Raw genomic sequence first — 20,213 nt, 5'->3', positions numbered from 1 at the left:
ACACACATTCAAATTGATTACATCTGACATCAGGTGGTGGATGACACGCAACCGGGAACCAATCTGAACAAGACCCTAAAATCACCTAAACAGACACACACCCTTGGCAAAGTTCACATTGAGTAAAGTGCCAGCAAACAATCCAATCAGAGAAAGAGACGTGTATCTGAGTTTGAAGTGGGTTTGTTTTGTTTTTTTACACAGGAAATGATCGGGATGAGGTTAGGAAGTGGCAGTAGAGCTTCTGCACTTCCATCGAGCTGTCATCACAGGTCATAATCGCCGTTTGCATTGGCAAATCAAACAGAGGATGATGAGTGGGATTGATGCTGAGCCACTGGTGCCCCATTCAAAGACAGAGAGCTCAGTAGCCCCATGGAGAGAGGAGAGGAGATCAGAGGGTGAGGCGACATGGAAACAGACATCAGCATTTCATCTTTTATCCGTCCTCTCTCCTTCCTCTCCCCTCCCTTTTCCTCTCTGTCCTCCTCTTTCTTCCTCCGGCACTGGATTTGGTTCTGGATTTGTTTTCTTCGACTCTATCTCTCTCTTTCCTCCGGCTTTGCTGCCATGGTTACAACATCATGCCTACATGAAGTGCATCTACAGAGGATGGGGGGAGAATGGAGAGTAATTTAGTTCAACAAAACACCTCAAGTGGTCAGGCATCTACTGACAAGCATATTATTTGCCGCAGTGCCAAGAAAACAGCTTCTCAGGGCCACAGGTAATGCAGTAATTATTTTACTCTGTTATGTTTTGAATAATTGGTCAAAAGGTACTTATTTGTTCTCCTGAGAGTCTTGTGGCCGTACTAACGGATAATTACTCGCTGTGAAAACTTCTTCACACTTACTGGTCAGTTATCTGACAACATGATTCATTCTGATTCTCAAAAGGGTCCACAGCTTGAATGTTACTTATCAGTCGTTAAGAAGAGCTATGAATCAGTGTGTCAATTATTCCAGAAAACGAGCAGACATGAAGCATTCATACAGTTAAAGTAAGATTCCACCCTTGGTTGTTCTTATGTGGTTATAATTATACATCAATTTAGGATGTCTTATTTGGTCTACCCAGTTTTTTTCTGTGCCTTTCCTACTTCTGCTTCAGCTAGTAATTTTCTACACTTCCTAAAAAAGTGTTCAACAACCCCCAGATAATTGGCTAAAGCTCCATAAGCTCTATAAACAAATATCTGCATATGAATGTAGAATGTGTAGGCAATGGGACATAATGTTCACAATGTATCACAAGCGTTCTGTTTTTTGTTAAGACAGCAAAAAAGGTGGAACGTATTGTCCAAAATGCAACTGGAACCCATCAGCAATCGTTTGACAACGATTTTGCTTTTTATTAATTTCAACAACAAAAAAATCAGTATTCATATGCAGATATCGGTTTATAGAGATGTCGTCCCTAAACTCCGGCTTTAATTTGTCATGTATGTGTGGGACAAAAAATAAAATATACACAACTAATACCATTAACTGATACCATTCTCAAATGAGTGGTATCAATCTTCTCTTGTAACTCAGCAAATGCCATATGTGTGGCAAATGCACTAATGTGTGTGTGTGTGTGTGTGTGTGTGTGTGTTACCTGTGTCCCAGGGATGGGTCCAAAGGGATTGGTGGGTCTCAGGACAGGCTGGTTGTACATGACAGGCTGCGGGGGCATCATGGGAACGCCCCCCATCTGATGACTCATCTGAGGCGGTAGCTGGTCGAAGAAGGAATGGCAATAGGTGAGGAACAGACAGGATAATGTGAATAGAGAGAAAAAACATATTTCAGATTTAAACTTTGTAATGTGTCAGAAAGCTGCACACATTTTTTGTGTTAGCGGGTCAAATTTGACATGTGGTTTAACTCATCCCAAAATACTCATAAAACAATGATTATCATCCAATATTGTTTTTCACCTCATAGCTAACATATTAAGTATTCACTTGCATGTAAACACTGTTTTAAATGCAATGTTGTTGTTTCCACGGACCTTTTCATCAAAATATTCCACTCGTTTTTAACTTTAAAAATGTTTAAATTAACTCATTCTATTTCCAATAATGTAGACAATGGGCAATTATGTTATCTGACTATAATAGACTAATATTAGAAAACACCTCCAAAATGATTTGCTTATAGGTTGTATTATTAACCATAGTGACATCTGGGGTGTTACGGGTCAAAATTGACCCATATAGATTTAGGTTAAGAAAAGGCAAGTCTTTGAACAAGAATGTACATATAATGAAGAGGAGGATCCACGTGACACACAGATGCTGTGTCAAAGAAGTCTTCGGAAAAAGAATAACTGACATTTAATGGTTTCCCATCTCTTATCACACCCAAGCCAGTGCACCAACTGAGAACAGTATTCCAACATTGAAGGGTCTTTGCTGCATGGAGATTGACAAAACATACATGGATGCTGACATGGGGCTGTTGCTTCTTGCTGGGGTGTACAGATCGTGGAATGAGGCTACAGCTTATGGGATGCTGACTCAGGTCAGAGGATATTTCATGCTACCCCATGTTACCTTTATGTGTTATTCTCTGTTTTGAGAGTTATCGGCTTTCACAATCGGGAGACAAGAGTTGCCCGCCGTGTGAATTTACTTTTTTCATGTCTGAACTTCAAAAAAGGTAAAAAAAAAACTAACACCATATAAGGTTTGAACTACAATAATGCCAGCAGAGTATGAATGTATGGCTGAGATTATAACGGTTCTTTACCATTCCATACACAGGCACTTGGGGAGTCGTCATAGGAAAAGCCACTGGTCCGGGAGCCTGTATGAAAAAGAGAGAGGAACACAATACAAAACACTTTCTGGCTGAGGTAATCTTAATCTTGATTACAAACATAATCCTGATGCCATCAGTTTTATGTCTAACCTGTCAAAGATGTCCCCCCAAACAAAGACAGAAATGGCTTGACTTTCTTTAACTTTCTATTTCTTTGTATATAGCAAGACACCTAATCATAAGCAAATGAGCATGAGCATTTCACAAAGTAGAATTTAGGTAGCAGATTGGTAGCTTGTAATAATCACAACGGACAATGACAACAATGCCAAGGCAGCACAATAAGCAAAATAATTTCCTTTTCCTCTGATAATTCATGTATCACCAACAATACAAACACCTAATAATAAAAGTGCAACAATAATAGATTTTAAAAAAGCAAAGCAGAAAGGTTTTTATAGGATGTCAGGATGAAATCAGGTGTAAAAAGATGAGTGAGGAGAAGGTGAAGTATAGAAAAGTACTTACATAGCCAGTATAGATCATCCCATTCTGTAGAGTTTCAGAAAAAGAGAGTTACAACAATAAAGGCCATGCTCAGGCTTTTTTCTCTAAATGAGCAGAGCTGATAAACCAGACCATTGCTCATTTCTCATGTTCAAATCACTTCTACTTTCTATTCATGTCGTGCCACCTGCTTTCCGAGCCATTTGCTGAATAAATGAGCAGTTTGAGTCGAGAGGTCAATCAGACGAAAATTAAAAGATGAAACCAGATTGAATGGAAGAGACTTGCGGATAATTAGAGTTGAGCACAAAGGACAGACGCACATTATGGAACTCCTCCAAAAAGTCCTGAATGCAGCAGAAAGTTACATTTGGCCAACAGGTACATTTAATGAGTTTCATTCCAGAATGAGATATCAGACCATTAGGAAACTGACTTCAGAGACTGAATGATGGATGGCCCCAAATTAATACAGAATACAATACTTTCTAAAAAGATTTCTGCTAGAGCAGTGCAACAGTGCTTCCCTTACAAAAAGGCCACTTTTCCAAAATTGACCCTGTATAACATAGGGTGGATTTTCATTTTCATTTTCTATAGTTATTTGGTAACTTGCAGAAAACATGCTGATTTTTGTAGTTTACACTATCATGTAGTAGGTGATTTTTTTTTTCTCCTCACGGCACATTTCAGTAAAGCGCCTGCTGAAGTTTTTCTCTACTTTGGAAATCATGATATTAGAGATCCAATTGGAGACTTTTCTGCTTTTCCCTGTTTTATATCATAATAAACTGAATATATTATATTTTTTAATTTAATCTTTCACGGCTTTTAAGTGTTGGCAGAGACACTGAAGTACCATTCCATTTGGACTCCACCACAACAAGCAGTGTGATATATGTGCATTTGTTGAGTGAAAGTGACCCCCAAAATGCACAGTGTGGCACTGTGCTAGTTAGGTTTTGGAGCACACTCACTGATATTGGTGTTCATATTGTCCTGCTCATAACTGACAGGAGAATAAGTGAGCTGTCAATCAATCTCGGTGCCATAAGTGACGATGCACAAAAAAGAAAATCTGTCCAGAACTTGACGACAACACAAATTCAACTTTTAAATTACCATCTGAGGGCAGGGCATGGGTGCAGGTGCCATGGGATGGGTGGTGTGAGCCCAGTTGGTGCTGGTGCACATGGTCTTCGACTGCCAGCCGCCTCCTCCTGTTGGCTTCTTCTCTACCAGCTGACTCCACTGGAGCTCTGGCCTGATGAACACACACACAAACACACAGAGCATTTTTTAGGTGCAAAGATTATGCTGAATTTGAAAGAAAAAATATCAAGCCTAAAAGAGTTATGAACGCGATAAAGCTGGATAGACAGCTGTGTCATTTGCTTGTGGCTTAGTCTTAGATGTCAGGAAAACCCACTCACTTTTTAGCTGGTGTCCCCCCAAACTGCAGATCTTAGAAAAGGAAAAATAAGAACATCAGCTGAAAAGAAGCAACACAACCAGAGCAGAAAAACAGGAAATACAGAAGTGATGACATGAATGACTCTGTATACTCACTACCAACGAGGTTGGCTAATGAAGAGTCCAAATCATTGGGCAGCATTTTCCCAGAGTGCAATGCTAATCCAGGGCTGTGAATTTGAGCAGGTGGGGCTGGTTTTAACAGGTCACCTGACATAATAGTTACCATAGTAACAAGAAAGGAGAAAAGAGGGGAAATGAGTCAAGAGCGTGAAGCAACTGGACCCCACTGTAACAGCGTATCCAGCTCTGAGCAGTGTGTAGGGTTATTTGCACGCTTCGCTGTATTTTTTGCGTGATTATGCGTGTGACTGTGTGCAGTCCTACCTCCCCAGGCATTGTTATTGTTGGGCACAGTGTGTGTGGTCTGGATGGGGGTGAAATTAGGCTGCAGGGTGAACAGCTCACTTGTCAGGTTTGGCACACTGCAGGAAGGAAAATGGAGAGCAGAGTACAGTTTTGTTTCTCCTTTAATTTTAATGTAACCAGAAAAGACCATTTAAAAACTCTGATTTCTAATGCCAGCCAGGTAAAAATGCTTCTTGTTGAAAAACTGGTGTCTTTTGGCACCATAAAGAAGACTTTCCCTTTGTAGCATTTTTTACACTGCAGATGTTAGACTCACTGGTTGCTGACGGGTACGATTGGTGAGTTGGAGAAGAGATCTGTAGCCCCGCCGCTGCTGTTGGCACTGCCCACTGACTGGGTGCTGGGTGACACATTGGGTGTATGAATGTCAATCACCTTATGACCGTCCTCCTGCAGTGGGAAGTACCAATAGTATATTATAATGTTTCAATGATTTGTAAATATCCCCACAGCACACATGAATAGTGTTAACCTCCTCTAGAAAAAAAGATGTAGCCATTATAAGTATTTATTTTTGTGCTTCTGTGATTTCTGTGTGTTTTTAACACACATAAGCAAAAACTGTGCACTTGCAATGATCATGTTGTGGTTCATTCAGTAGAGTATTGTTGGTATGTCGTATTAACTTTCTAAACCTGCCCCAATGTGTATCTAAAATTTAAAATATGTCTTGCAAATGTCTCGCCTTGTGTTGCTGCAGTCTGTTGTCTTCTGTCTTGTCGTCCATACGGCTGAGAGAGATCCCAGTGCTGGAGAGAGAGGACACTGCACTGGACAAGGTGCTGGATCTTAAGGTGAGACACACAAACATATCTTTGCAAAGCTGGCTGCTATATTGTTTTGTTTGTCTCTTTCTATTGAGTTGCACTTATAGTGCTTTGTAATCTTAACTTTATTTTAACAAGACTAAGAATATTGCAGCTCTGTCAGGCTGTAATGCTCATTTTAAAGAAAACCAAACGGTTAGACAAACGAAAGTGTTGGACAAGATTTTATTTTGACTAGATGATTCCCTAGATGAAAGGTCTGAAGATAACAAAAGTCATCAGGATTCTTCCTTTGGGTACCACGGCTGTCTCCACCAAATTTCATGGCAGTACATCCAATAATTCATGAGTTATTTCAGAATGGTGGACTGGCCGACTGACTTTGCCATCCTCAAAGTGACGCCACGCCACTAGTATGGAGAAAAGGTTTTTAAGCAGTAGTAGTATTTAAACTATTTTAATAGCTATTTAATGTATGTAGCTTAATAATGCTTTTTGCTCGCTCTGTTGTATGCTTAGACCTTTTATTTATTGTTGGTCATTTTTGTTTATTGTCTAAGTTGTGCCCTCTTTTGTGGTTAATTCCAATAAGGCTACAGTGAGGAAGCATTTGCACATTTCATTCAAGCATGTCTATTTATTTGGTTATCAGTAATTGATTATCAGTTATATGCACAGGCTGCAAAGTGCCTTCTAAAGGAGACCATGCAACTTTATTTATATAGCCCATTTTAGAAACAAGGCAATTCAAAGTGCTTTACGTAAAACATTGAAGAGCAATTAAAAACAAATAAAAATGTTGATTCAAAAGAAAAGTAAAACAGACTAAAATAGAATATGACAGGTATAGTATAGAATAGAAAAATAAACGTTACAGTGCAGTGTCAAAAATGAATGAACTTGATTTAATAAAAGGCAGCATCAAACAGAAAAGTCTTCAGCCTTAATTTAGAAGAACTAAGAGTTGCAGCGGTCCAGCAGTTTTCTGGGCGTTTGTTCCGGATATGTGGCGCATAAATGAACGCTGCTTCTCTATGTTTAGATCTGACTCAAGGGACAGAAAGCACAGAACTGGAGTGATCCGCTTTCTTGGTATTAGTGAGGACTCGAGCTGCAACGTTCTGAATCACCTGAAGCTGTCTAATTTATTTTTTTAAGACCGATAAAGGCACCGTTAAAGTAGTCAAGTCTACAGTCCGGAAGACTTTTAATCTTCTTTTAATCTTTCGGACTTTTTGTAAGTTTTTTTTTCTAAATCATGCTGAGATATATTAATAAGGTGACAGTAGGCTGACTTTGTAATTGTCTTAATGTGGCTGTTAAAATTCAGGTCTGTGTCCATGACTACATCATGATTTGTGGCTTTGTCTGTTGTTTTTAACATTGCCGGTTGAAGCAGAGTGCTGACTACCTCAGTTCTGTCTTTGTTTAATTGATTGATTAAAAGTTCCGGCACATCCAATCGTTAATTTGTTCAATGCACTTAGTGTTTGGATTGGAAAAGAGTGCCCCGGTGATATGGTTGTGTCAGTGGAGAAAAGGAAAATGAACTTACTGGTTGGTTTGGACATTATGGGTCTTGTTGCTGGGTGCTGTTCCACTTCACTAGTGCATACGTTGACATTTAATGCAATTTATTTTGTAGCCTGAAGGCTGTTATTTAATTTAACAGAAGTATCTCATGTCATCACCCCCCCCCCCTTCCTTTATGCAGTAGTGTTTACTCAGAGCACATTTTAACTGACCTACTTTAAAGGTGTTCTAAGCAATGTCGCACGATTTTTGTCGCATACAGCAAACATCTCTTCCCTATCCGCTAGCTGCCTGTCCCCTGAGCAAACTGTAAAAAAAAAAACGGTCTCTGTAGACAGCTCAATCTCCACAAACTGCAACAAAAACAAACTATGCCCACCTGCACCAACAAACATAACAAACAGTCTTCCAGCGCTCCAGCCAATAACCAGCAAGAAGGATTTGAGGGTGGGGGGTTAGTGCGCGGAAGCACGGAAGGGAGGGAGAGGGTACAGGATGAGGAGGAGATGAGAGGGGTGAGCTAGTCTACTTTTTTTTTTTTTTTTTAGATACTTTTTACGTCAACAAGAAGTGCCATCACCCAAATTCACTTAGAGCACCTTTAACTTTACTTTTTTTCAATTAATGTGTCCATGACATGTTGGGTAAAATGTATTGAGTGCAATTTACAGAAAGTACAGACATACATATTCCCTTCAGGATGAAATGAGTTTTCTTCTAGCGCCATCAACAAGTCAAATTTTTAATTTGTCTGATTCCTGAGTATAAAACTCCACAAAACTAATCAGCTGGACTCCTTTTAGTGCTAATTAGCAAATATAGAAAATGTGTGCAAATGGTAACACTAAATTGATTAACATTACCTGCAAAACATCCGCCTTATTTTCACTGTGAGCATGTAAGCATGCTGAAATTAGTATTCAGCTCAAAGCACCACTGTGTCTAAATACAGCATCACAGGACTGTTAACGTGGCGGGAGACTCTCTAAGGAAAAAGTACCAATTAAACGCACACAACCAGCCTATATGCAAATGGACATGATGTATTTGCATATAGAGCAGGGTAGTGAGATCTAGACACAAGTGGTCACTCAGGACGCATTTGGAGACACATTCTACTGCCAGGTGAAAACAGCTGTCCAATCACTCAGGACAGGAGTTAAAACCAGGTCTGAACAGGCCCTTAGTCTTGTTGTTCAGAGTTTATTTTGTTATAAAAGTAGTACTAGTAGTTCTAATGTCAGTACTTGTAGCAGTAATGATGGTAATTGTAGTGGGAACAGCACATTAGTAATAGTAGTGTTAAGTGGGTGGTGTAGCTGATGTGATCGTACCTGCTGGCGGCGGAGAGGTCCTTGAGCTTCCTGCCCTCCAGAGAAGCTAGATGCTGCTCCAGAGCCTCCAAAAGAGAGCTGGGAGCCTGAGGAGGGGGTGAATGGGAGGGGAGTTGATGGAGTAGTGTTAAAACCATAGCCAGGTGGACAAAATGGGACACTGCTTTCTCTCACTCCCATCTCCAATCCTCCTCATTTTATCTCACTCACACACACCCACACACACACACACACACACACACACACACACACACACACACACACACACACACACACACACACACACACACACACACACACACACACACACACACACACACACACACACACACACACACACACACACACACACACGTACCTACACACACACACACAAAGCAGCAGCAAAATTAAGACATTACCCTCAGATTCATTATCTACTCTACAGCAGCTCTTTATTCTTTTTTTGCATTTGGTTTCATCAGGTTTGGTTGACCAGCATGCACACGTCAGCCTTGGATCATGCAAGCAAGTCCACAGCGGGACTGACAGGTCAAGGCAGAGCAGAGCATCGTCACTGCAGGGCTCCAGAGCAGAAACACAACAAACACGTCTGAATCGTCTAACGAGCCCATGCAGAGGTCAGCAGTGCACAAACGCTCTCATAAACACACACACACTTACACACACATACGTGTAAAGAAAATCACTTTCCAAAAATTAAGAGTTAACTGGTGGATTCCACATTAGGTTAAAAGTCAAATCAAAGTATTATTCATATGATTTTGTTTGGAAATTAGGTGGCACTTAAAGCTAAGTACCAACATTTTATCCCACTGGAAACCAAGGAAGTTAACTCAGTGAAATGTAAACGTCTGGTGAAAAACCAGGTATACACATTGAGCAGCTGGCCAGCACTCTTTATTGTATAAAAAAAAAAAAAGGATGGAGGGGTTCATTTTGACCACTATGTGATACCATGGTTTTCATCTAGAGCCTTACATTTCAGCACCAGAGAACACAACGCAAACACAACAAGCAAAGAAAAGATTTCTCATATACTTAATTTAAGGGGGAAAGAGAGTAAAATGCGAATTCTGGATATCCTTCTTCAGAGAAATCTAGAATATGCTAAAAGTTTAAAAGTAAAACAGACACATATCTAGAGCTCAATATAGGCATGGGTCACTATGTTGTTGAATAAGAGCATATAGGGTCTTCATAAGCACAACAAACACGACATTAATTTAAAAAAGTCAGCCTTTTTCAGTTTGGTATCTGATTTGTCACATCATAAACATCCAATTATGGTTCCACTGAAAAGGACACTTTGCATTTGGGGCCTTTAGCATGATATGCAGTGCTTATGATGGCATTATGTACACCTATCCAAGTCATATTTGCAGAGACCTATTTAATAAAAACCATTCGCTGCTCTCCCCACAGCTAATGCAAAGGGACATAATCTTTTCAGGGAAATGATTTGAACACTGCTTATGTTGGCAAAAACCTATTTCATGAAGCTGTGCTGACTTATTTATATGATAAGCCTTTGAATGAAGAGACACGCCTTGATATTTACACTGGTTGAATGCCAGAAAAACAGATAATAAGCCTCGGTCATGGACATCTAAAATAGAAATATGCACAAAACAAGAGGCTAAAAACTTTTCATATTCAGCTGCATAACTGCTGCTTTCAAAATCTTACCTTTAAAGTAAAATTTGTCCTGCAATAATTCAGATAAGAAAAAATGAAATTCCTGTGCTAATGCTTACAAATTGTGAAAAATAAATGTGCTTTAAGGCTATTTGCATGGTCTTCCTTTATTGTTTCCTCTCTATATATATATCTAGAAAAGGAGAAAAAGTGAAGGAGTTAAGGAGAGTGAAGAAAAAAAGGAGGACAGGGCAGCTGCAGTGTGGGCAGGTCTGTAGGGTGAGTAGGGAACGGGAGCGTTTAGAATGAAGCATTATGGGATTGACTTGACGGATTTAAATACTGGTTGACTGACTGGTTGATTGACTGATTGAGATGAGATGTAGACTGACCTGTGTGAGATCGGGGCTGTCGCCCTGATCTATCCCAACTCGCTGTCACAAAAAAGGAGGGAGGGGTTGGGGAGGGAGGAGGGAGGCAAAATAAAAAATAAACCAAATGTAATAACAAACAAGGAATAAACCAAAAAACCCAACAGAGTAAAAAAGGGAAGAGGTGTGTGAAGGAGGAAGAGGAGGAGGAGGAGGAGGAGGAGGAGGAGGAGGAGGGAGAAAGAAGAATCAAACCCAAGCATTCATTACTTCATGCAGTGGCTGGAAAGAAAACAAATAAAAGACAACAGAGGAGGAGGACGCATGCACACACATACAAACACCTATATATACACAGTATATGTACACACACTTATAAATACACACACACACTGAGATCTGGAGCTGGAGACTGGTTTGAAATGAATGCTGAGCACAACGACTGATTGAACAGGCAGGGCAGAGAGGGCAGACAACAGGTCACTGTGAGGTAAGAAACATCCAAAAGGAAGACACTCAACTAATGTTGACTTTGAACAGAAAGAGAAGGGGGGACACAGATGACACAAACAGACAAACACACATTTTGTTAGACAGGTAAAATGAATGGGTCCTTAAAGTCAACGTTAGTCTGGTTTTGTTTTTTTCTTTGGATTGAGCGGCTACACCCCAAACCTTCTTCCACATGGGAACGAAACCAAGCAGAGAGAAAGCCTTTTAAGATAGCGCACGGGATAATGCTACGCAGGATTCAACTTTTTATATTCACTGTGAAGCCTTGCAAGGACTGCAACTGTTTGGATAACAGCCATTTTAAAGATTTAAGAGAAGGGAGGAAATAAAATAAGAGGAAGACAGAGATAGTGATAGAAAAAGAGCTTGCTTGGGCATGCAGTGCAGGCATGTGAACAGGCAGCACGCGAGGGGTCCCTCAACTGGAAGCTCTACATGAGTGGCTCTTTGATAGCCTAAGTCTCAGCCATTAATCACTTGTCATGGAGTAACCCCCTCCTCAGGTCAGGGCAAGAGAAGGACAGAAACAGGAGGAAAATCTAGAGGCAAAAAAAGACTTGGAAGATTAAGGAGAGCCCCTGGACACTGATCTACGGTCAGTTTATAAATTGGACCGTAAATCAGATCCCACGGGTAACAGAAGTCTGGAGCGAGTCTCAACCGCTTTAAGTGGATGTTCTCTGCAGGTTAAACTCTTCTGAGAAACAGGAGACAATATGAAAGCACATGGAGATGTGTTTGTAGGAGAGGTTCGAGATTCGCCCCAGACAGATACTCTCGCCCTCTCCCGTGGCGTTTAACTCTGTGTTTCCTCCATGGAGGAGCAGCAAGACAAACAAACATTACCTCTGCCACTTTGAGAAACTCGGACAGTTTGGTCATCCTGTTGAGGAAAGTCTTGTAGATCTCCAAAGCTTCTTTGCACTGGTTCTTCTTCATGTCAAAGTATTTCTCTGTGTATCAGAACACCACAATCAGCATCAATCAGCAAGATCCCTATTTATTCACATATGAGGGAAAGGTGCATGTTCACCATAGGCAAAATACTTAATAACGATTTATTTTCGTTAAAAAAAAATGCTTAAAATATTTTTGTCCTGATAAGCCCGCACTTATGGCGTCTGTGCAGGCTGAAATAAATTCCACATAGAGTCCCAGTTACTATATAACCATAGTTGAAGCACCTCAGATGAGGTCAATTAAGTAATAGATCATTTAATGAACACCTTACTAAAGACTCTGATGGTCTGTTCTCACTCCTTGACTCCTCACTGGCTTAATAATTAATGAAAGAAAAGAAGGCAATCTTTAATTGGATTTTTAGAGACAGTCGGGGGGAAAAATTGATTTCCCCTTTAAGAAGGATTGAGTGGAGTCACGGTCTTGTGATCGCAACATCAGAAGCAGATTACTGCATCAATGCAACTGTATCTGCTGTATTGTATGTATGGTTTACCCAGCATGTTAATGACCCCTTCATTGTAAGCAGCAAACAGCCGTATGGAGTCTTTAAACAGCAACATGAAAGCTGTGTTGATCACTCCATTGGTCAGCTCGTTGGAGTTAGGCTGGAGAGAAGAAAGAAACAGAGATTGGTTCGAGATATTGTACTAATTTACATGCAAGTCTTGTGTCTTTGAAGTCAGATGATACCTGGAAATCCAGCAAAGCATCCAGCTGGTTCTGAATGATGGGCAGAGTCTTAATCAGCTTCTCTGTGTTCATGGTGCGCATTACACCTTCGGCCCTGGTAACAGACAAGAATACATGCACACAAACACGCATGCAACACACACAGAACTTATCAGGCATGTAGACTAAAGTGTGTATGTGTGTAAGAGGTCCCATATATATGTGTTCTTAGTGTGGATTTCCAGAAAAAAACTAAACAAAAAAATTAAATTGAAACGCATTTTAAAGTGAGACTGTGTTAATCTTAATAAAATGAATCAAATATAACACATCACATTTTTCCTCCTACAACTGAAAAAGTTGAATTTATAAACAACAAAATTCACTGTTGCTCAGTTCAGTACACTTCAGCTTTATTGTATGTATGTATGCATGTTGGCTAATTAGGTTAAATTGTTTGTTAACAAACTTTATAGGTTGTTTATTTACCATTATCCCATAATTCTCATTTGTGGCCACAGTGGACTCGGTTCAGCAAAAAGTTACAACATCCATTTTCTATACCGTTGAAGTAAAGCAAAAAAATAAAACATTTGGTGCAACCGCCAGTCTGCTATAAAGTGTAAAATAACATTCACATCCTTCCTGGTTAAAAAGACTCATAATGCTCCTCCATATGTGTGTGTGTCAGTAGTGTGTGTTGAGTTTGTTACCCTCTCTTCATCTTTGTGAAGTCCACTGCTGCTAGTCTGTAAGACATGGCTTTTTCATTCAGGTAGCGGCTGTAGCGTCTGATGAAAGTTGACATGTTATACCCTACGGAGGCACAGAGGAAGCGCTGTAGTTAGAGACTGATCACCTTAGCCTTGTTCAAACCAGGTTAAGAAGCCATAATCCTTCTCATATGAAATGGACTAACTTCTCCATGAGCAATCGGATTTTCTCAAAACAGGCCATTTTTACCGTTATTTACTTTTGAATAATATTCAATTACAAAGTTATCAAGCAGGTGTTTCCATTTCCATCAACATTTAGCAGCTTCTTTTTTCAAACAAAAGGCACATTTATCTGTAGCGTTTTAATCCTACACTATAACCCCCCTTGGAAATGGGTTCTGAAATGGGTCTATTGATGGTGTTTCAGAGCCAGGGTGAGTCTAACATAAAGTCATTTTGTTAGATGTACAGCACTGCTGACTTTACAAACAAGCCAAATAGCATTAAATCACCTTGTAGTGCAGCCTTATCAAGAAAGTTGTTGAGGTTGAAGAGCGTGTTTCTGGAGGCAAGGTACTGCATCAATCTCTGATGGAAAAAAGGACAGAGGAAAGAGTAAGCGAGTTATCTGATGCTGTTCTCTGACAATATCAAGTCATTTCCACTCACAATAACAGTGTCTGTGTCACGCAAAGCGGAGGGTTTATTTGTAGACAGGAATTGCAGCTTCACGTCATTCCAAAGAGGCTGAATTCATAATCTTAAAGTCATGAAATAGAGACTTTGGCTTCCTCCAAAACTGAAGCTGCCCTTGTTTTTAAAGGTCAGTGCTGACTTTTTACAATGATCCCATCCCATTTTTAACAGGAAACACATTACATTAAAATGTTGCTTTATTATATTCTCATGCATAGTCAGTGTATTACCTACAGTAGAGGGCGGCAGAAGATGATGCAGGCAGAAGTACCAACACAGAAGCTAAGCAATGTACTGCTGTGGGCGGAGGCTGCAGCAAAACATAGCCTATAGTTTAGCATACAAGGTCAAGTTAAAAAAAATCAATATAAGTTTAAGTGGACGCATAGATAATCAGTTCCCTGTTGGAAAGGGCTGTCTGATGGCAAAGTAAAGCAGTGATAATATTGTTATATAATATAACATAGCGTATATTTGTTTTGGGTGGCTAAAATACGTTTTTGTCGCTGGCCCCATGCTTCTCCAAACTGGAGGAGAGCCGACTGCCATCTACTATACGCAATAACCTGACTTTGGATAAGTGCCTCATATAACCCCATTTCAAAAATCTGAACTTTCCCTTTAAGGAAGTAAATGTGCGGATTCATGGACTTTAACCCACAGTTTTTTTCTGATCAGGTCAACTCAAAGCATCATGTCACTACATGTGTTAACTTTAATTTTTGAATACTTTCTAGTCTAAGAAGCTTATCGTTTTACATGTTTGATGTTTTGGTTGTTGCTCCTGTTAGCAAGCGGGAGTCAGGTGGTTTGTCACACTGGCCGTTGAAATGTCAGCGGGATACATCTTCGGTCCTTGTTGGACATGTGGAAGATACTGCTTCAAAGAAACTCGCTGCAAGAGTTGGAGAGAAATTGCTACAACCTGGTGTGCAAAATGTCAGTCGCTGAAGAGATCAAGGAGTGAAGCTAGCCGACTGGCAATCAGTCTCTCTCTCATGTTTGTGTGTCTGGAGGCGGAGGCGCAGAGAGCATTAGATTGTACAGGTAATGTCTTAGTTTCATCCTTTCATTGCCTCCTGTGTGCACTGTTCTGATGCTTCATTATAGTTATAGTTTGTCTATCTTGTGTGGACTTTTAGCTAACATTACATTATCAGTTATTGTTATCCCGACAATTAATAGATTGTCTAAATTGTTGTTTGTCTGTCCTGACTAATGGAAAATTGACAATGCATTTTAATACCAATCTTGTGTGCTCATCCTGAAGCTGATATTTTACAGCTTACCACTGTAACTGGACAAAGCAATCCAGGCATAGATGGTTATTGTAGTTGACCTTCAAACTTTTCATAACTGATCTATCCGAAATAAATAAACACCTAGGATTATGAGAGCAACATACATGAATCCATTTTGGGAAATCACTGCTATGAGAACATTTTAGAGCTTGTTCTATTGAAGCCACATTATACATTTTTTGATCTCATTTAAACAAGCTTGTGGCAGTGACTTTAAGTCCACACAGGTGTAAATATTTCTGAACGTTTTACTGAATGACATTGTGGGCTAATACAGACAAAGGCATCACTCTCTGCAGCTAATGCAGTACTTCTCTGTCCCAACATGTAACCTAATGGCATCCCTCTTACAGGGGTGCTCCACTAAACTACTTTTGTTATGTCAAGATGACAAACTACTTTCTTGTCATCCTAAGAATTTGAAAAAATAACCATCTTTGCCGTCTCTGGACTTCAATACATCGGTGTCCTCAGCTCACCTCATTGCCGTACATCATGAGATGGTGTGTGGTGATCAGTGCTTTGAAAACCACTATCCAGCTGTTGCTGGCTGTGCGCTCCAGCAGTGTGTCTGCCAGGTGGGGGATGCTGACATTCAGCTCATTGGTGCAGTGGATCAGGTCTGAAAGACACAAAGAAATAACAGAGAAAACTGTAAAAGAGAAGTAAATGTTTAACCCTCGTGTTGTCTTCCCGACCCAAGGACAATATGAGGGTTAAGCAAATAATTAGAAGAACAAAGATGATAGAAACAGGCATGTGGCCAAGAGTCTAGAGATCATTTGTAAAGTTGCAGGTTTGACTACTTTGGAAATTCATGTCCTTAAAATCCACCATGGCTGTTCACTTACTGTAAGTCACTGTGAATAAAAGCAGCAGCCACATGCCAATATCATAATTTATAACCTTAGAGAGCTTACAGGTTGAGTTATTAATGGATCGATGGAATGAGTGAACAACCACAATGAATGCAGTCTTATGGACTGCTGCATTAATTTTGACTCACTCAATATCAGCACACAAATCAATGACAAATGATTATTTAATAATGATAGAGACTCTACAGACAGATCAGAACCAGCGTTACTGAATCACTAACTCTATTGTGTGGCTGCAATTCAACAGTGCTACCTACTTACTCCACCAAAATGCCAAAAAACTATCAACTCAGAAGATGGAAAGTTACATTACAAGGTCAATTCAACGTCAACAAGGGATGCATACTTAAACTATCAAATGAATAGCCTGATGATGAGTAATGAGTTTTCATCCAGAGCCGCTTTGTGAAAAGTAATGGACTAAAACTGAGTTGTCTCCACTGTTTACCCACTGAGACATCCTGACATCCAGAGTGCACATTTTCTGATTATAGCAAATGTTGAACCCATTTCAAAAGAAAAATAGCTCAGAGTTCTGCTGCGTGTCTGGTTTAAAAGGTCCAACAAAATTGCAAGCTGAGTGTATGTGTTTTTAATAAAGAACTGCCAAGTTAACTCAGTAACAGGATCAGTTTTCAAAAAGCAAGAGAGTTTTCAGTTTTCTATTTACGATATGTCCTAAAAAATAATCGGTCCTTCAAAATTCAGCAGTGAACACTAAACGTACAACTAGAACAGGTTGGTGGAACAACAAATTCTTTAAGGATTTCAGGATCAAAATATAAAGTATGTTCAGCCGCTGTTTAATCTCAAAGATTTACTGACTCCCTAGTTAAAGAACCCAGCTTTCAATAGCAGAAACAAGCTTATTCGTATGTGCTTATTCAGCTGTGATTCAGCTGGATTACTATAAAGAAAAGGTTGTTAATATCTTCAATGACAAAGAAAATAGTTTCTCTAAACTTGACCTTGTCTGATTTATACTAAACCCCTTCGTATAAATGGACTGTATTGTGCACCTACTGTAGAGCTGCTCCATGTAATCTGTTCTGTGACATTCATCAGCAAGTTTAAGATATTTTCCTGGATGAACCAATTACATTTATTTTGCTATTTCTCTCTGAAAATCTCTGTTGAAATTGTGATTGTTTCATGAAATTCTGTGAGACCAGGCTGGCTACGTCATCTTCTCATTGACTTTACATTGGCATTGTTTTCTGTGGTGGCCACACGGAATTTTCATTCCGTGCCACCACCTCGTAATGCGGTGTTAACAGTTTGCGATAATTTCATGGAATTCTGTGAGACCAGGCTGGACAAACACAATGTTTCCTGAGATTGTGCAATTTAAAATTTAAAACCCAGCCGGGAACAGAATCTAAACTATTAAATGTCAATGTAAATGAAACATCTCATTTAGTGGAGGATTGTCGGAACAAAGTGATAAAATATTGTAGGATTAAATCATAAATATGATCAAATGAGAAAAACTAAACATTCTAAATGAGTGGCAATTTTAAGCAGAGCTCATCATGGTAAAGAACAGAACATCAACATATAATGGCGAAAAAGGAACTAAATTAAAAGGCAGATTCAGTGAGAGAAACCGCTGGGGGAGTGAGATGAAGTGAACTTGCATTCAAAGACAGGTAGAGAGAGAAATGTGCGTGCTGAGTTACTGTGAGAAACTTTCTGAGGCAAATCCTCGGTCTGTTTCTCCTACAGGATCAGAGGTTATCAGGTTTTCTTTTTTTTTTTTTAAAGCTCTGTGATGTTTTCTGTGCAGACTGAAATGCTGGATACCAAAGACCCCCAGTTGATACCCTGGTTAACTGTTTGATGCATGTCAAGAGCACCCGGAGCACCGGCAGTTCACTGCAGCTAATACTTCAATCCTGTTCATCTTTACTTTATGTTATATTATTTTTGGAGTGTGAAAACCTCAGTGGCAACAACACAGCCAATGATAACTGTAACAATATTGATTATAGTCACTATCGAATCATCCAACTTTGCCTGCCATGATTGGCAGACTTTTCCTCTGCTGCTACATAACATCATGACAGTCCCCGGCATGATCTGTCTACTTCCAATATCTGCAAATAAAATGTGTAGAAAACAATGTACAATCCTAATAAATGATTCTCAAACACGTTTTGAATAAATATCCATATACAGCAATGCAGCAATAAAACAATTGTGAGAATTCTTTGGTTTTTCAAAGTCCCTTTTCCTAATTAAATCTCAGGGTATTAATATCAAAACAGTACATGGTAATAGTAGTGTTCAGTCATGCTTTACATATTGTTAATGGTTTGTTTGTGAATTTCCTTCCTGGCTCAATAATTAATGGGACCATATTGATTTGAGCTAATTAATGTTTCCTGTCAAAGGTGTTCAAACACACCATTAAGGTAGACAAGCAACACACTTTTTAGCCCCTAGTGGCGTTGCTGTTTGGTTGGCAATGTCCGTCCACCACTTTGGTCTCGACTGAAATATATCTTAAGAACTATTGGATGCCTCACCATGACATATGATGCTGACTTTCATGTTTTAGAATAAATTTACTTTCCATATAGTGCCATCATCAGTTTAACTTCCTATAACGTCCTATACTTTGGTTTACGACCAAATACCTATACAACTAATGACACACCCATCAGCCTCAGCTGTACTTTCTGTTTAGTTAGCAAAAGATAGCATGCTAACACCTCTAAACTCAGTTGAACATGGTTAGCACCTGCTAAATATCAGCTTGTTGGTCTCATTTAGGTTTACCACCTCTATTTGAGATGCATGCTAGCTGTAAAAAACATGCAATTCAGGACAGCTATAATTTGTTGTATAGAAGGCTTCTTAGGGGTATACCCCCCCTACAATGCAGCCCAGCAACAGCAGCCTTAACAATAAGGCTGTATATTGTATATGTATATTTATGTATGTGTTATTAATGTGTGCACTTTTAGAGAGTTGCTCTCCAAATTTCATTGTACTGGTACAATGACAATAAAGGCTTTCAATTCAATTCAATTCAATTCAATTCAATTCAATTCAATTCAATTCAATTCAATTCAATTCAATAATACAAAGGATATATGTAAAATCTTAGAAGTCAATAAATTAAGTTGGTAAAGTAAATTTTTATATTTGCATTAAGACTCAAATCTGACATCAGATTAATATGATAATTTGAATGTGTGGGTTAAATCATAATCATGTTTTTTTTTGGTACCATGTTAGGATTTGTCAATGGATATGGACTGTTCATCTATGAGGGATGGCAGACATGGTCGACGATCACACTCAGGCTCCAGGTAAGCATCTGAAATGTTATTGCAGTTATTGCAGCAAACTATTGCTGGTTTTAGTTGTTTTTATGGAGAATTGTTGAATGCATAAGCTAATTAAGACCTAAAGGTGTTGTAAGAGCATGTGTTAACTGGCTAGCTTAGCATGCCAGCTGCAATATTTTACATTTATCCATCCATCTTTGTCCGCTTATCCAGTATCGGGTGACGGGGGCAGCAGCTCCAGCAGGGGACCCCAAACTTCCCTTTCCCGAGCCACATTAACCAAATCTGACTGGGGTTCCCAAGGCGTTCCCAGGCCAGGGTGGAGATATATTCCCTCAAGCTAGTTCTGGGTCTTCCCCGAGGCCTCCTCCCAGCTGGA

General features: G+C 39.6%; 1 protein-coding gene and 1 long non-coding RNA gene across 5 annotated transcripts in view; one reads left to right on the top strand and one right to left on the bottom strand.

Moving 5' to 3' along the window:
* Positions 1-20,213, bottom strand: part of LOC116700763 (phosphatidylinositol-binding clathrin assembly protein) — a 27,104-nt gene that overhangs the window by 1,388 nt on the left and 5,503 nt on the right. The window contains exons 2-19 of one of the 4 annotated variants that reach the window (XM_032534205.1): positions 16,140-16,282; positions 14,176-14,251; positions 13,661-13,763; positions 12,969-13,062; positions 12,772-12,883; positions 12,162-12,268; positions 10,824-10,865; positions 8,794-8,879; positions 5,845-5,947; positions 5,416-5,549; positions 5,118-5,215; positions 4,827-4,940; positions 4,691-4,721; positions 4,380-4,521; positions 3,279-3,302; positions 2,739-2,795; positions 1,603-1,722; positions 1-603 (exon numbers count right to left, since the gene is read on the bottom strand). The exon at positions 1-603 is cut by the window's left edge and continues 1,388 nt beyond it. In XM_032534205.1, the coding sequence (XP_032390096.1) occupies positions 589-603; positions 1,603-1,722; positions 2,739-2,795; positions 3,279-3,302; positions 4,380-4,521; positions 4,691-4,721; positions 4,827-4,940; positions 5,118-5,215; positions 5,416-5,549; positions 5,845-5,947; positions 8,794-8,879; positions 10,824-10,865; positions 12,162-12,268; positions 12,772-12,883; positions 12,969-13,062; positions 13,661-13,763; positions 14,176-14,251; positions 16,140-16,282 (1,601 nt within the window). In that variant the 3' untranslated portion in view covers positions 1-588. The remainder of the gene's footprint in view (positions 604-1,602; positions 1,723-2,738; positions 2,796-3,278; positions 3,303-4,379; positions 4,522-4,690; positions 4,722-4,826; positions 4,941-5,117; positions 5,216-5,415; positions 5,550-5,844; positions 5,948-8,793; positions 8,880-10,823; positions 10,866-12,161; positions 12,269-12,771; positions 12,884-12,968; positions 13,063-13,660; positions 13,764-14,175; positions 14,252-16,139; positions 16,283-20,213) is intronic. The other 3 variants (XM_032534206.1, XM_032534207.1, XM_032534208.1) reach the window with 3 other exon arrangements.
* On the top strand, positions 5,728-9,373 carry LOC116700767 (uncharacterized). The gene is made up of 2 exons (XR_004334725.1): positions 5,728-5,953; positions 9,258-9,373. It is a non-coding gene; the product is annotated as an uncharacterized LOC116700767 (long non-coding RNA).

This window comes from Etheostoma spectabile, chromosome 13 (assembly GCF_008692095.1).
Source record: "Etheostoma spectabile isolate EspeVRDwgs_2016 chromosome 13, UIUC_Espe_1.0, whole genome shotgun sequence".
NCBI classification, from domain to species: domain Eukaryota; kingdom Metazoa; phylum Chordata; class Actinopteri; order Perciformes; family Percidae; genus Etheostoma; species Etheostoma spectabile.
Note: the sequence above shows the minus strand (reverse complement) of the source record. Positions and strands in the feature narration are given on the sequence as shown.